This window comes from Motacilla alba, chromosome 1, assembly GCF_015832195.1.
Source record: "Motacilla alba alba isolate MOTALB_02 chromosome 1, Motacilla_alba_V1.0_pri, whole genome shotgun sequence".
NCBI lineage: Eukaryota > Metazoa > Chordata > Aves > Passeriformes > Motacillidae > Motacilla > Motacilla alba.
In genome coordinates this window covers 83716427-83733910 of record NC_052016.1, presented here as the reverse complement: position 1 = coordinate 83733910, position 17484 = coordinate 83716427, and the positions used below count along the sequence as shown (strand labels likewise).

The 17484-nt window shown below is 38.2% G+C and overlaps 1 protein-coding gene across 5 annotated transcripts in view; it reads left to right on the top strand.

Moving 5' to 3' along the window:
• The window catches only part of ABCC4 (ATP binding cassette subfamily C member 4), a 142458-nt gene that overhangs the window by 10321 nt on the left and 114653 nt on the right, over window positions 1-17484 (top strand). For 4 of the 5 annotated variants that reach the window (XR_005259508.1, XM_038158844.1, XM_038158871.1 and 1 more), the window contains exons 2-7: window positions 3070-3180; window positions 5314-5434; window positions 6077-6301; window positions 10678-10767; window positions 11101-11264; window positions 15410-15535. Coding sequence is in view for 4 of the 5 variants with exons in the window: in XM_038158844.1 (XP_038014772.1) it covers window positions 3070-3180; window positions 5314-5434; window positions 6077-6301; window positions 10678-10767; window positions 11101-11264; window positions 15410-15535 (837 nt within the window). In the remaining variant the exon portion in view is untranslated. Of the gene's footprint in view, window positions 1-3069; window positions 3181-5313; window positions 5435-6076; window positions 6302-10677; window positions 10768-11100; window positions 11265-15409; window positions 15536-17484 lie in introns of those variants that run through there. The other variant, XM_038158855.1, reaches the window with a different exon arrangement.

The following is a 17484-nucleotide window of genomic DNA, read 5'->3' as shown; positions in this document are numbered from 1 at the left end:
TGCCTGCCTGTGGTTTTTTGAACAGTGTAAGTAGAGGAATGGTGTTCTACTGAGTAAAATTAAAAGCATTGGTATTATTTTTTAAGACTGTATATTTAAGTCTGTTTCTAAAGAGTACTTTAATTTTCCTCTGTGTACTCTGCTGCATACAGAAAGTACTATATTCAGCACTGCTGAGGCCGCAGTTGGGGCCCTGAATCCAGTTCTGGGGTCCCCAGTACAAGAGAGACATGGACACACTGGAAAGAGCACAGCAAAGGGTCACAGCAATGATTAAGGGTTTGGAGCATCTCTTCTGGGAGGAAAGGCTGAGAGAGCTGCACTTGTTCGTCCTGGAGAGGAGAAGATCAGGGGGCTATCATCAATGTAGATAAATACTTGACGGGAGGGTAGAAGGTGGGCAGAGCCAGGCTCTTCTCAGTGGTGTCCAGGAGTAAGATCAGAGGCAGTGGGGCCACAAACTGAGTAACAAGAGGTTTCTTCTGAACATCAGGAAACACTTCTTTGCTGTGGGGTGATTGAGCACTGTCATAGGCTGTCTGGAGAGGTTATGAAGTCTTTGTGGAGATCTTCAAAAGCTGTTGGGACATTGTCCTGGACAATCATCTCTAGCTGGGCGTGCTTGAGCAGAAGGGTTTGGACCAACTGACATCCAGATGTCCCTCCTGACACAACCCCAGCTTTTCTGTGATTCTGTAATAAATATCCTATTTATGTTCCATGTTAAATGTCAGAACCAGTTTTCTTTTCACCACCTTGGCAGCAGTAGCCAGTGAAATCTCCCAACCATTTCCATAGGTGGGAAAAGGATTTACCCTTTTGTATTTTCCTGAAAGGGCTGCCTCATCCTGATTCTCATGCTAGGAGAAAGATAACTTTAGCCTCTGTCTGAAAGGAGACCTGTGACGTGTTTATGGATGTATCCTAGGCTAATACTGATGTTTCAAGAGAAGGAACACTGGTTATCGACCTTGGGAGTCAGCTGAAGTCTGCAGATCTTCCCCTGCTTGTCCTGGAGCAAACAAAGGCTATGTCATCCAGCAGGCAGAAATTATTTGAATGCCTTTGAGGTTATTTGCCTCATACCTGCTTTTCACCTGTGGTCTGCAAGAATCGAGGCCAAAGAAGACAGGTTTTAATGGAGCGGATTCCTTGTGTCAAACCAGGCAGAAGTTCTGCCGCTGGTTGGAGCAGTTGGTATTTGAGACCTTTTGTCAGGACCTTTTGTGGGGAAGCTGTGGTAGTGATTTGGGCCCTGATGCTATTTAACCTAAAGTCCAAGCAACAGACTTGTCTGACAAGTCCTTTCTGTTTCTAATTGTACCTGTAACATGCATTTAGGAGTTAACAGCTCACATAAACAAATCTTCAGTACTTGCTCCAGGAGTTTAAAAAGGGCTGTTAGGCATCAAAGGTGCTACTCTATAGATAGAGACTTAATTTTTTGAATGAGTCACGAAAACACTGTGCTAACATGCTAGGTAGCGAAGGAACAACACTACATAATCCCATTTGTTACTTGCAGTTGTGCCATGGAGCCTGGGAAAAAGGTTTTTACAGCAGTGCAATCTTTGAAGAAACTCCCTGAGCCTCCTCTCTAGGATTCTGCCTGCCCATCCACCCTCCCTAGAACTAGCCAACAACCTTCTTGTAAGCCAGTGTATACAAAGTTTAATTAGAACATGCCTGAGCAAGAAATGTAGAGCAAGTTGACGAGTATTCATAACCACTCTTGTGGTTGTGAATAAATAAATACCCTCACTGTAAACCACCCCCGTTTTGAAATCTCACATGTAGGTCTTACAGAAAATAAAATGCTTCACCTAGCACACCACACAGTTATTCTTTCAATAACTGTGTGTTGGTGAAGCTGGAGAGTAAATAAGTGTCAGAAACTAAGCAGCAGTTAAGAACTTTCACAGGCAATTGATATCAGACAGACAGCTTGCCTTGAGTGCAAGAGTCTTTTTTCCAAAACAGATCCCTGACTTTTTGATTTTGATGGTGTTAACCAGTTGAGAAAGTACTTGTAGGAAAAGCCTTAGAGCCAAAATCCATGTCTCCTGGAAACAAAACATCGCAAATTCAGCAGACACAAATTAAACGGAAAACTGCAAGTTCCCTTACTCCATTGTTCCCACTAAGCCATGCCTCTTTTGCATGTGTCATTCCTTTTCTCTCCATCTCATGGACAACTTGGTCACTTTTGTGCTTTATGCCATGTAACCCTTGCTCTGTGGAGCATAACTGAAACTGTTTGGAGTTCCCTGATGTGTTTCAGGCTGAAGGATCCAGGTGCATAAAAATCTAGTCTTGCTGTTCCCTGACAGTTGACCTATTTGATCTAACAAAACACAGTGTTTTTCAACAAATCTACAGTACTGCTATTATAATTTATCTTCAAATTGTTCTCATAAAATACTGAGCTTTTAAGAATCTTTCCACTAAGGAAACTGAGCTGTTAGGCCTTATTTTCCTTTTTCTGAACCTACACACTGTGTCAGTGTGCTTCTGTTTGTATTTCCAAACATGAGTAAGGTACAGTAATAATCCATTGTTTTCCCATTTTTACATTTCAGTGATTGTCTTTAAATTACTGACGTTGAATACTTGTCAAGATGTCAGTTGAACTGCAGCTACTTTTCTCCTCAAGTAAATGTTACCAAAAAAATCTTTTAATGTGCATTACAATTTTATTTGCAGCTTTCAATATTTTAATAGTTGAGCTAAGTTCTGTTTTTTCCCTTCATATTTAAAAGAATGCTGTTTTTCCTTGAGTGAAAGGAAACACTGTGAGAAAACAATTTCCTTAGGGCCAAGAAGGGTTATGCTGGCTGTCTGGATGCCTGGGAGTAAGGTGTTATGGGCATAAAGAGATTTAAGAAGTGGGAACCTTGCAACCCCATTTGCAAGATAGAGGTTGACTTAATTCTTAGATAAAAGTGCAGTGAAATATGTGGATGTTGAATGATTCAGGAGGGGAAAAGAAGGGCATAAAAGAATTATTATGTAAAGAAATTACTCTTTTTGGTCTGATGGTCAGTTTACTAATAATTTGTATTTAACTAGGTGGCTGAATCCCTTATTTATTATCGGCCATAAACGGAAGCTTGAAGAAGATGATATGTATAAAGTGATGCCAGAAGATTCCTCAGAGAAGCTTGGAGAGGAATTGCAGTGGTAAGGAGAAGAATTGTAGAATACTTTGGGTTGGGAGGGACAATTGTTCTCATATATTGTGGTATTAATGCTGGAGAAGGTAAAAATCTTATTTCTATTCTGAAATTAAAAGATGTTATTGTAAAGTTTAACAAGGTTAAAAATGTTGAAGAATTTAGAGCAATAAGAACTAAGAGAACTTGTTTACCATAGAAGCTTTTTAGATTTTTTTCAAGTTACACATAATGGAGCTGCATTAGAGTAATTCCATTATGTCATTTATAATTAATATGACACTTTGCAGGATGCTTGCAAAAGACAACTTTTGAGCAACTGTAGTGGTAGTAATCCTTAATACATGTGTGAGTCTTCTGGCCTGTGGTAAAACAGCTGTGGAAACTTCAAATTGCTCTGTATAAAAGTGGAAAAAATTTTGTATTTTATTTCTTTTTCTTTCTTTGTTTGTTTGTTTAGAGTGCAAATGGAATTAAGTGACGCTTTAAATATATGTGTATATATAAATATATGTATGTTGAAAATCTGTCAGTCACTGGTAGAGTGGGCAAGATGCCTTGGACAGCTAAAGTATATATCTAGGAAGTGTTTTCATGGACTTTGTACTGGTGTGTAGTGTTACAGACTAAGGGGCATCTATATTTTAGTAGGAAAATATCTTCAAATAATTACTATTTATACAAATTGTCATGAACCTTCCAACAGAGAGGATTTTTGTCTTCAAATAATCTTCTAAATATAGTTAGAGGAAAAGATGCCTCCCAGTGAAAGGTGGCTGCTGTATTAAGAAAGTGTGGCCTTGCTGTTTCTTGCCGTTACACCGAAGGCAGAGCAGATGGACTTTCCTGTAGTTTGGTTGGGATGAGAGACTCCTCAAGAAGCAAAAAGAATCCAAAAATGAAAGGTTATGGCCAGGTCTGACATCATCCTGCTCTGGATAAGTTAACTGAGGAAGAAGGGTCGGTGATGAGCTCATTGGAGTTGCTGCTTTTAATGTCTTTGTAGCTGGAGAGCTTTTCCAAATTCCATGGTTGTGTCTTCAGTAAGTTCAGGGACTTGGCTGTAGGGAGGATGGATTTTTTTTTTTAATAGTAAAAGCACATACTTGCATGAGTCAGGAAATGGTAGAAGAAAAAAAAAAAAGAGCGGTTTCTAATTCTTCAGTGTACTTGACCAAAAAGCAGAGAATATAATTCATAAATAGCTGCTTACGGAAGTAGTCTTTTCTCTTGAGCCAAGAAACCCCAAGAACCTACATAGTTTCTGTTTTCAAAGCATGTAGACAATAACTCTGTAATATTTGTAACAAAAAAGAGGGTAAAAATAAAAGAAAAAGTGTTCTTATCTGTATGCTTTGAACTTTTGTGCTTTGTTGCAAAATAATTGGCTTTCATGCCTTAGACTCATTTCACCCCTCAAACTATCAAGGTCAGAGGTTTGGCAGAAAACACTTAGCCTTCAGAAGAAAGGGGGAGGTTCCTCTCTGACGGCAGTGTGTTTTAAGAAGTCTGCTTAAGTTGTGATACTTTCTTGGTAAAATCATGCTTGTTATTACTGTCTATGGTTTTTATGTGAACAGATTGTTTCCTGCTTGTGGGCAGACATGTGATGATGGACTTTGCCACTCTGCTGATGAATCCTCGCCTTCAGAGAGATGTGTGGAGTGCTGGGTGACAAAATCCTCAGCAAAGCAGGTGGTAGAAAAAAGACAGGGCCAGACATGAGAAGGGGTTGGACATCACAGCAAGCACAGGGCATATGGATAGATGAAGACACTGTGCTGCCTCAGTTTAGTCTATGGTCAGGAGATCATGGGATAGTAGGCTCTCAGTTAGGGTGAGGGGTAACTGTCTGAGCTGAGCTAAGAGATACAGGAAGGGTTCCTCATCAGCAAATATGATGATATGGTGATAATAGTCAACAGTGGTGAATTGTTTGTGATTAACCAAGAGTAAATAGCCTGTAATACTAAGCACCAAGTGTTTATGTGATGAGAAGACATGATTAACTCCTTTTGTTTGATTCGATTTATTAAGGTGATCAGGGCAATCTGGCTGTCAGTCTGAAAGTGTTTTATTCTAGGTAATTGCCTTGTGATTTTAATTCTGTCCTCCAGCATGTTTGCACTTTGTTTGTCAGGTACTGGGATAAAGAGGTGCAAAAAGCAAAAAAGAGAGGAAAAACACCACATTTAACAAAAGCCATTATTCTGTGTTACTGGAAATCCTATTTAGTTTTTGGAATTTTCACAATGATTGAGGTAAGTGGTGTAAAATGTCACAGGACCTACTTCTTGGCTAACAGCAGTGTGAAACTTATCCACTTAGATTTCATGACATGTACTGGTGGCTTTGTCCTGGACTGCTCAGAGAACCTGGTTATGTTCTCAGAAAGGTGAAACAGAGCTATAGCCCTGCAGAGACTGAAAAACTGAGTCATAACTGCAGGATTATGGAAGTGGATCAGAGAGCTCATTTCAGTGCATGATTTTTGAGACATTGCAAACCATTGACTTGCTTTGTAAGGTTTGTCTGCATTTTATGTATCTGAGTGGGGTGCCCAATCAACAGAGGTTTTTTTGCTCTTTGTAAGTGGCTCTAAAGGACACATGGTATTTTTAAGAATAGAAGTGTAATACATACTCATGCAATTTGTATAACATCAAAGAGTTTTTTGGTAATTGAGAGAGTTCTCCTTGAAGTTCCAGCTAAATTTTAATGTGGAACATGTTTCTTTTGGATTATGTGTTGATAAAAATTGGCTTGACATTTTAGAACACAATAAAAAAATAATAAGGGATATGGCCTGCAGCAGTACTTGGCTCTTGTTTGCCTGTGTACAGACTTGGTTAGCTCGGGGTGATAGGAAATGACTAATATTTTTCCCCTTCTTTCTCTTTCAGGAAACCCTCAAAATAATTCAACCAATTTTTTTTGGAAAAATCATTAATTATTTTGAAAACTACGATGCCTCAGATGAGGTAGCTTTGAATTTTGCATATTGCTACGCAGGTGCTCTGTCTGTGTGCACGCTTATTCTGGCTATCATGCACCACTTATACTTCTATCATGTGCAGCGGGCTGGCATGAAGCTGAGGGTGGCTATGTGTCACATGATCTATCGGAAGGTAAGCAAACCTGTTCACAGCTGTGTTTTGTATTTCACAGAATCACAGAGTCATGAGGTTGGAAGGGACCTCTTAAGATCATCGAGTCCAACCTATGCCTTAACACCTCAACACAGAAATTTGACAACTGCTCTGTTAGGGGAGTTTAAAAGTGCAGTTATTTATTATGCCCATGATTGCAATTCCATTGAAGTTACTCATTAGTAGAGACCTAAAGCATGTGGAATGTGTCAGGCCTCAGATGTGTGCATGTGGCCTTGCTTTCTCTTTGGTGCTGAGGTGTCTGAATGACAGCTTCAGGCCTGCTTAGTGAAGGTGGTGAGTTAAATAGCCCTAAAGTCTTGGAAGAGCTGCTTTTTTAGCCTCCTGCTGCTGTTGGAGAGGAGCACCCCACATTGCTCTTGGAAGTGTTGGGTGCTGGATCTGTAAGAGGTGTCAGCATAGAGCAGGAGAGGGACAGAGCTCCCAGGGAATGCTGGCTGCTACTCAGCCTTGCAGTATGATCCCGTGGGAAGATGTGGTACTTGGATGTCACCATCTGCTGCAGCACTCTCAGTTTCCTGGGAATTGCTTCGCTGTCCAGGTTTCCCCCCACGCCAGTCGTAGTTAATGGTAGGATTTACTTATATTTTATCCCATCAGTGATGTAGAGCTAGAAGGTTGTCTCCTTTGCAGATCAGAGGCTGCTCCCCTCCCTTGGGGCATCCATCAGGTTCCCTTGGGGAGTGGCAGCAGTTCTGTGGAACTGCTCATTCCCCCTCCAGGCTGGCAGGGATGCTTGGCATCTTCACTTTTATCCCTCCTGTTTGAGGGGGAAGAGAGAGAGGAGCAGGCAGAGGAGACACAGTTCAGAATCCAGTGGAATTCTAAAGGCAGTGAGTTAGTTTTTTATTACCATTTACTGGTTTTATTGTGGGAGTACTGCAGCCCTCCACTAAAACCAGTGAAATGTGAGAAGGCATATGTGTTCAGGGAGCCATGGTTTCTTTGCCCTCTCTGTGTCCTGATCAAGAAACAGCTGTCCTGAACTACAGATGGAGTTGAGGCTGCTGTCAGAAGGAAAGTGGATCAAGAAAAGTTGAGTTTTACCTACAGGAAGGAGCTGAGCACCATCCAGGATGAAATGCTCTCCTTGATGTGCTCTGGGCAGCAAGCAGCTCAGTTGTAAATATCTACTTCACTTTTCTGAAGCTGTTGGCAATACCCAAACCGTGAGCCTCTCTGCTTCCAAGCAGGAAATCTCTACTGAGAGTGCTGGAAGGGAAAATGCCCCATCTTTCTATCTTCAGTGCTGCTGGAATAGTGACCTGCAGTTTCAGGCCTCAGCAAAGAAGAGTTTAATTGAAGAATCAGGACTGCACAGTTTCTTTGGAATGTAAAGAAATCCACATTATTTTAACCATTAAACATAGGTACCATCAACTTAACATGAATACTTACAGTACTTTTGTAGGTCATGTGAAATTTTTGGACAAAGCAGTAAAGTGAGGAGAGTAAAAATGTCCCCATTTTAAATGGTGATTACTTTTCATACACACATTTATTCTCTTCCTCTTTTGATTCCTTGAAAAGTATCCTCTGGGAACTTGACTCTAGCATGACACAATGCTTTCTTGTACATAAACATCTCTCTAAGGTATTAATTTACCAAACTGATTACGAAAAGGGAATTAATGGAAAATATGTATAGTGATGGTGTTTGTTGCTGAGTTGATACTGGCTTAGAAGCTTGGAAAAGAACTATTTCTAATATGCACCCTTATTTCTAGAGATGGGATTGAATGGAAAATTAATCAGCCCTCATTTTTACTTCTGAGAGTGAGGGTTGAGGTAATAGCAGAACATAGACAAACCTTTCTAATAATTTGTCTTCATTATGTGCTGCTTATAAATAGGTCATATTTTCTCTTTAGCCTCATATAGGCTTTTGAAAGAAACTTGGGTGTTTATTTACCAGCACTTTAGCAGAGTTTGTTAATTGCTGTAGAAAATAAAATCTTGGATTTTTAAGGATAAATAGATTGGATAAGAGAGCATTCTTAATAGAGAACTTCACTCTTTAATAGAGAACTTCAAATGTTCATAATTCTTAAGTTTTAGACCCTTCTTCATTTCCTGGAAAGTTCAAATCTAATTTGCAAAATCCCTGTATTCAAACATTTAAGAAGTTTTGTTACCAGTAAGAAGTATTAGTGATGTACATAGAAAAGTCATAACAAAAATGAAAGTGGAATCTCTCTCATGATGACTCAGAATCTTATGTTTTGAAATCAAAGGCTACTTTTGGAAAACTGGTTTTTGTTGGTTTTATTTTTTTAAGACTTAGCTTTTAGAAGTTCTTTGAGGTCAGTGTACTGACTTTAGCTGGGATGGAATTAGTTTTCCTCAGCTCACATGGGGCTGTGTATCAGATGTAGTAAAAAGAGGAAGGTACCAAAACAGGACCTTCTGGTAAAAAAATTGGTTATGAAAGTAAAACTGCTCCTTTGCAGTCGAGACAGATCCATTCAGCCAGGAAAATGCAAGGCTTATTTCACTTTAAAAGAAAGGAAAAATCAAAAGCAAGAGAGAATCAAGGAAATACTAAAACTGCATTGCCACTGATGATAGGAATGGCTGTCTCTTCCCTGAGAAGACAAATCAGTCACAGATGAGCATCCTCCTTTTGGCTCAGATGCTTGTGTGGTTCCTTCTGAGACTGTCAAAATGAGCTGGACTCATGGAATCATATTGAAAATGCTTTTGCTGCTTGTGTAGAAGTAGCTACACAAGAAGAAATCAGAAAGGTGATTGTGTGGCAGGTCCAAGACAGACCCAGGCCATGGGCCACTAGCAAGACACCAGCCCAGTCTTCTGATGGTTCAGGTCACCAATATGTTGTACAACCTCAGGCAGCAAGTATATTGTACAAGAGGTGCTGTAAACACATACTGATGGGAAACTTCCCCAAACATGCATTGTGTGAACTCCTATTACTGTGATCTGTGGATTTCTAACAGCTTTTCTCAGAGCTTACCAACATTAACGTGTGGTGTGGAGCAAACATGGTAGCAGCAGGCAGCTACGTGGGGGATTTCAGGTGGATGAGAGACAGGTGGCTTAAGACAGGGAATGAAGCAATAATTTTCTCAAATAACTAAATCTGATCTTTCATATACCCAGCATCCTAGATTTATTTTTTGGAATTTCATAGTGGAGTTTTTAAAGTTTCTCCCTTTCAATGTTTCTGCTGGTTTCAATGAAGTTAGTGTTGGGATTCTCTCTGTGATTAACAATGTCTTTTTAACACAAACGTGAGGTGCAAAAAGTGTAAGGAGCCTTGTTTGAAATTATGCTTTGAATAGTACTTTGATGGCTGATGTTCTTGTTTCAAAATACTGGAGCAGTATTTTTGAAACAATCAGCGCTTTTCACGTTTGATTATTGGTCAAAAAAGGAATCCTGATAGTGTTTGGAGAGGGAGAAGTAGATGTGCACTGCCTAAAAATGTGAAGTGTTTTTGAGGAGTGAACTATTTCTGTACAGAAAAACATGTAATATGCTTTGTATTTTTTTTAACTTGTGCTGCAAACCTGTGGTTTCTCTTTAGCAGGTGTAGCAGGAAGCAGGGTATGTTACTGGTATTTATGAGCAATTTCAGTTTGGACCTTTGCAGTAAGGTTCACACTGCGTATTCCCAGGTGGAGTGGAGGGGGGATATTTTATGAACACATTCTATTTTCTACTGACTAACTTTTTTTTTAAGGTGTAAAAATACTTGATATTTACTCTTGTTGTTTTTCACAGCTTGTGCTAAACTTCATTTTACATAATTCAGAAAAGTTACGATTTTTCCAGAGTTGGTGATTTGTAAAGGGACAAGGGATACTCTGATTTGCGAAGATAGTCTGAAATTAATAACTTGAGAGGTTTTTGCCTTCTGTCCGATAACATGTTCAAAACAGAATTCTTTCAATTGGCCAAACACTGTTCTGACTTTAATCTGGCCTTCAGGTGGAGTTTTCTGTTCCTGTTTTGTACAGACGCTCATAGTGAGGGGGAGAACAATGCCCATGGAAAGTTACAGCTCTTTTGCTTAGTGACTTGCTGTGTTGGTATTTTCCTATTTGTAATCACTTCAGACATGAAGATAGGGCATTTTTATTTTTACAGTCCTTCCCTTGACCTTTTTTTTTTTTTTTTTAATACTTCTTTCTTTGGGCTTTGTTTAGGATGTTTAGTCCAATCCTCATTTTATCTAAGGCTCCAAAACTCTCAGGCAAAAGGTGATATGTGCCTTCAGCTTTAGCCCTGGTACTGTATTCATGTAACTTGTGTGTATAGGTGTAGTGTGCTCTATAAGCTGTGATAATTTGGGACTGTTCTGACTTTTTTAGGCACTTCGTCTCAGTAATGTAGCTATGGCGAAAACTACCACTGGTCAAATAGTAAACCTGCTGTCAAACGATGTGAACAAATTTGATCAAGTAAGGAGTATTTTACACATCTTTCCAAGGGGCTGGAGAAATTGTGGGGTTGGAGTTAAGAAATTTTTGTTTGAAACTGGTGATTAAATATTTCTAATAAACATTTCTTCTAGTTATTTCTTATACATAGAATGTTTTGTGTTGGAAGGGACCTTAAAGACTGTCTTGTTCCAGCTCCCTGCCATGGGCAGGGGCACCTTCCACTAGCAAGTTGCTCGTAGCCCCATCCAACCTAGCCTTGCCGCAGACAGAAGTACTTCCTAAATGTTACCAGGGGTTTAATTTGTTAGCTAAGAGCAAAAGTTAATTTTTGATTCTTAACTGTTTGTTTAGGTAACAATTTTCTTGCACTTCTTGTGGGCTGGACCACTTCAAGCTGTAGCAGTAACAGTACTTCTCTGGATGGAAATAGGCCCATCATGTCTTGCAGGAATGGCAGTTCTGATTATTCTTCTTCCTGTGCAGACCTGCATTGGGAGGCTTTTTTCTTCCCTCAGGTAAGGGTGTATGTTTTGGGTTGTAGCTATTTTCTGTGCTGCGTTTTAAAATGTGCATATTGGGTGGAGGCGGAGTATCAGCATGTGTCTGGTAATATTTTTTGCAGTATCTTATCTTTGCTAATGTTTTTTACAGCTGCTAATGTGAGATATCTGAATTCCAGATTATGGACTTGAAGTGGTCTGTCTTCCAAACATGTTTAAAAATACCTGCTACTTATTAGCTATCCAGTGCATTAAAAGAGTCTGACTATTTCTGTAGCTACCTTGCTGTAGATCATGGCATAGAATTGTGGAACTTGAGCTTTGCCTTCCTGCAGTAGTTCTTGGGGAGTGGTTACTCCAAAGGGGTTGTAGTCAGCCCTTCTCTGTGTGGCTTACTGGGGTGACACAGGTGTTGCAGCAGAAGGCTCTGGAAGTTTCTTGTTCAAAGATCTTGCTCTCTCTCCTCCATGATTAAGATGCAGAGAGAAAAAAAGAGGAAGGAACTGAAAGAGAAGGGAAGAAAAATTTATCATGGTAGTTTTGATGCCAGCTATGAGGTTTCCAGCTGCAAGGTTCTAGGCTGTGGAGATAAGAGTTTGGAGTAACTTTCCGTTGTCAGACAAATTTAATTTATTTTTCTGTAACTTTATCCTAAAAAACCCCAGCAAGACTTGCCTCTGTTGGGATTGTTGATTGATTGAGTTCTTGCATCCAGGTTTTCTGTTTCTTGTGTAATTAGCCATGCTTGACTTATATTATGACTTTATAAGAGGCTTTTACACCTAATTGGAAATATTTTTGTGTTCCTTTACTCTGTACACGTATGCTTAGGAGTGTTAGGCATCTTCCTTTGCATCTTTTTGTTGAATGGGTTTCTTTTAGCTCTTTGGGTAAGTAAAATTTCTATGAGTTACTGGTTTGTTTTTTTTTTCAAGTTGTATTTCCAGACAAATTTTCTAGACATAATGAGCCTGACATTGCCATTGCATGGCCAGGTGTGAAGAGAGAGATGAGAATTAAAAAATGAAAACAACTTGTAGACCTCTTCATTTGTAACCAGTGTGGTAGTCTTCAGTCATTGCATTCAATTGCTGTTTCTCAAATAATGTTCAAGGGCTGTTTCTCAAATAATGATCCATTCAGAGTTCTCTGTCAGATTCTGAGGGCTTTTTTTTTACGGTAAAGCCTGGTTGTAGAACACTTACCATATGTTCTTAAATGTGTATTTTCACTGCATGTGCAATATGCATGCCGAAGTATCAAGCTACTTCATTGCTGTTTTTCATTAGTCTAAATTTTAGTTTTTGAGGTTTGAGGCAATAATTAAAATGTCTAGTGCCTAGCTAGTGCTTTATCTGTGGTGGCAGGCTTTAATATCCCCGTTTTACAGATTGGAAACTGAGGCACAAAGAGATTAATGGACTTTTCCAGGGTCAGACAACAGGGTGACAAAAATCTCTTTCCTGAAGGTATGTATTTTAAAAATTATTCAGTGGCAATGTAAAAGTGTTTGGGGTTTTTTACCCATTCAGTAACAGCCACTTGTTTGGATGCAGTGCAAAGGAAAGAATTTGTTAACCAGAAAAGCTTCTCCTGGTCTCCATGTGCACAGATCTTTTTCTTTATGTATAGAAATGTATAATGAACAGAAGGAGTTAATGGTAAAACTGGAATAGGTTTTAGCTCTGAGTGAGCTGATGAGTGTGTTCACATGGCATTTGCTGGGAATCTGCATGGATTTAAGGAAGGCAGCCTATGAAGAAGTAATTTAAGGATTAAAGCTTTTGCTAGAATCCAAGCATGCTTGGTGTGGCAGTTAATTTGTGCTGTTATTCAGCATTGCTCTTGTGACTCAGTCGTGTCAACACGCATGCACACCAGTCCGTGGTGCAGCCACTGGCCTCAGTGCTCTGGGAGTTTGCAGATATGGATTTGGTATCCTGTGGAATGGTATCCACTGCACTCTGCAGAATTTTACTTGCACAAGTACGAGAAGTTATGCAAAATACACATGACCTAGTATATTATTTGAGAAACAGTTCAGTTATTGGACTGAAGACCATTTTATATGTATTTTACTCACAAGAGCTAGATGCTTTTGCTGCTTAGTCATGCAGCTGTAGTATTGTTATTTAAAGTCCTTTTTCTTGAAGATAAAAACTGTGTCTAACTGCTGTGTCAGACATAATTAAAACCCACCAAATATGCCTTGTGAAAGCAAAAAGGAATTTTGTACCTAGCTTAATTTAGAATGGTTTTTAGTATCATAGAGGGGTCTTCTCAGACAAAAATTTTCAGGTCCTTTCTTACTGCACTTTCTTTGAGAGCATGTATTGGACTGATCTGTTTGTATTCTGAGCTTAATATTTTTGAAACCAGGGACATGTCTTTCTCTGCAGTAATTTACCATCAATGCAGTGGATGTCTGTATACTTAAAGCCATTATACAGCATCACTGAGCCTGTGGCTTCTGGTATGTATGTACCAAATATGCTTATTGCAAAGTAGGGGAGTGTAACTCGAAAAAAAATTTAAAGAAGACCACTCCCCCAACCTCCTGAGCATTTTAAAGCAATTTGAAACAGGATGGTTACTATGATGACATTTCAGCAGGAAAACTGAAAAATTGGTTTATGAGAACTACAGCCTTTTTTGAGCCACACCATTTTAAAAAAAGAAACCTCTGTTAACTTTATTACTTATTCTATCATCTTCAGCTTTCTATTATGTGGAGACCAAGCCTGGAAGTTAGGTGACTTTCAGGATTGTAGGTGAGAGTTGGTTGCTGCTGCAGAGCCATGAGCAACACATGCTAATTTTGTCTTTTCCAGTGGTGGTGTGTGTAAGGGGAAGAAATGATGAGCTATTACATTCTTTAAGCAATTATTTTTCTCTTAACTGTTTCTTTTTGAAAAAGGGGAAGGATGAAGTAGCAAAGATAATCTCATTCCATGTTGATGTGGTTGGTTTAGTCTAAGTTATTTTCCTCAGTGTTATTAAGAATCTGTGATTGCACTAGGGCTAAGTTTCTAAATGCCTTTTGTTAGTTCCCTTGTATAAATATTTTTTAATACCCTGCTTCAGCCATCCTAACATTCATGGAACGCTGGTGCTGAGAAGTTTTTTGCAATGACGAGTAGGTGCTTGAAATTCTTTCAACTTGTGTTATTTAATTATGGTTATTTCTTCCAGTGTATCAGAGAAATCTTTCACGGGACAGGTTAAGCTGAGAAAGCTCAGTCATGCCTTCTAAAAAGATTTTGAATTTTTTTTTAATGATCTCTGAATCTTAACTTTCATTGTTATATGAGTATTAATAAATAATTTAGCAGGTAAAGGTGTGTTTTATCAAAATAAGGTCTACCATAGCTCTCCATGTGCAAAGTATTTGTCTACATGAATGAATTCAGAATTGTAATAGGATCTATTAGCATGATTTATGCATTTATTATGTGGCTTCTAACTGTCAATGGTTTTTTCCTAATTAAAACTATGACTTAAATATTTAATTATATATATATTTCGTTTTTTCCATCAGTGTGCAAACATAGTGTGGGACTAAAATAGATATATTTAAATTAGTGTTAATTACAATTAATGCTTAAATAATATTTTTTTAAAAGAAACCATATCTAGATTATCTCATGAATTATGGTTCATGTACTAAGTAATCTCTGCTTCAACTACAGTTAATGCTAAAAAGTCACAAATGAGGCCAATTTCTTTAACAACATCAGAAGAACTTATGACAAGGGTGGTTGTTTTGGCATTTTGAAATTTTTTTAAGTAATTTTCTGATTTTTGTTTAATTTTTTTGTTTTTGTTTTGTTTTGTTTTTAATTTTGTTTAATTTTTTGATTTTTAAATGCAATAAACAACAGATATGTTGTTTAAGGGATACTGCATGTTTGCACAAACTGACATATAGTCCTGAACATTGAATTAGCTCTCAGTTCCCTGAGAAGCAGGAGTACAAACATACCAAGTGTGTCTGCTGTGTGTCAGCTTTAAGATACTGGTCTTCAGGAAAACCCTTTAATGCAATTACAGTTCTGTGAATTGTCTTTACAAATAAAAGCAAAAACTTCACACATGTGTTATGTGTTAATAAATAGTCTTCTTTAGGGAATCTGAGGATTTTTCTTTTGTCCTGTTTTCAGAAGCAAGACAGCTGCCTTAACAGATGTCAGGATTAGGACCATGAATGAGGTGATAAGCGGCATGAAGATAATAAAGATGTACGCTTGGGAAAAATCATTTGCGGAACTTGTGAATGGTTTAAGAAGGTAATCCTGGAAAGATACAGCTTGATGTATGATCAGTGTCATTTTCCATTTTTTACATGTGAATAAGTGCTTTATTTTGTGCTTTAAAATGCAGTTTGCATGCACTTTTTGAGCTTTTAAAAAAAATTTTTGTATAGCAACAGTGGAGGAATTAAGATACATTCTAAGAGAATAAAAAATTTTAAAATCCTCCAAACTTCATTAATTCAGGCTTCTTAATGCTTCCTCTGACAGTTGTGTTCAAAATTAGCAACTAATAAGCTGTAGCAGTTGTAATGCAGCAATTTCACCCTCCTTTTATGCATTTTAAGCCACCTGGGAAAGATAGAAGGGAAAAAGACAGCTGATCAGAAATTCCATTGTTATTCAACTGGCAAGGCCAGCTGAGTTTGGTATCCTAAGACATTTAATTTCAGAGGTTCTTTGACATCAGATTAAAACATACTAATACGTTTGATTTTCAGTCAGTATTTGCCCTTTTACTTGACACTGTAACAGCATTCAGTACTAAAGGTTAACTGTAGGAGTTTGGGTGGGTGCATATTTCTTATAAACTGATTTTCATGTCATGTACCCCTCCAGTGTATTAATAGAAGGTTGGTATCCTGCTGCAGAGTATCTGACTTTTTTAGTTTTAAATGTTTAATTTTGGAAATCTTTTTCTTGAAAGGAATGTTTTTCCTTTACATCCATGTACAGGCTTGCAAACTTGCAAATGTTCCCTGAGATGTTCCTTCCCATGCACGTAATTGTTTCCTTTGTTGGATTATAGGATCCTGTGCTGATTGAATGTTCATGACTGATGGGAAGCTTTACTGTCTCACATGGAGCCAGAGAGAATATTTCTTTATTGAAAGCTTCCTCAGTGGGTTGTATTCACATCACTAAATTTTAGATTTCCAAGTTCAACACCTCATTAGGATTAGAGGCTTCCTTTTTAATGTTGGAAAGAAATGAGATCTTCCAGAACACACCTTGAGCCTTCTTTCCTTTCTTGAGCTGTGCTGTGGAAAACTGTAATTAAAACTCTTAAATTTAGCCAGATGCTTTATTGTCCAGTACTTCCACATTGGTCCTCGACCGTGGCTAAGATGCCATCTGAGCTCCTCCATTGCTCTTTTTTCTTGTGTCTGTCTTTATTAGTTTTCTTTTATGTAAGTTTGTGCCTCAAGACATATTATATGCAGCCTGCAGGTAGGCTGCAATTTATCTGGTATTTATGGAGAGTAGCACAAAAAACTTGCCGATTATCCACAGATAATGAGAGGATTATTAAGGATTATTAAAGGGTGGGAAAAGAGTTTCATCCAGGGTTGTAGAAGTAATTGAATTAGACCCAATTCAAATAGTTTACATACAAATGTTCCTTCTCTGTACTCTGGAGGAGATTAGAGATGGTGAACCCTTAAGCTGAAAACAGAAGTCTTTGAAACTCTTTTAAAGTCCGTCAGTTCAGCCAATTTGGCAAATATAGTGGGAAAGTTGCTTAACTAGTTTTCCAGTAGTGCATCCTGCATCCTTTTCTTCTTTAAGTGGTTACTTAATTTACTTCAAACTGTATAATCACAACTTGAGTTTCTAATCTTAATGTATAGTTCCAAGTGGAAGGCAATCAAAATTATTAAGATTTTCCCTAAGAGTTCCCAGAATATGTGGAAAGAGAAATTAGAAATTGCTTTGGGATTTTATATTTGATAGTATTAAGTAGACAAAAAGTAGAATATATGATGGGGAAGGAGTAAGTTGTTTTGGCTGTCTTGGTAAAGAAAAATTATTATATTAATAAGGAGGTAAGTCTGATAGCATCCACATTGTAGTAGATGATAGTGCAGTAACATTTTGAGGATTGGACTTGTTGAGTCATTTAGAAGTGGAAACTGCAATTTAACTGAAATGGAAATTGAGAACAAACACATCAGCAACTTTTCAGTTGATGGAGGGAGACTTAT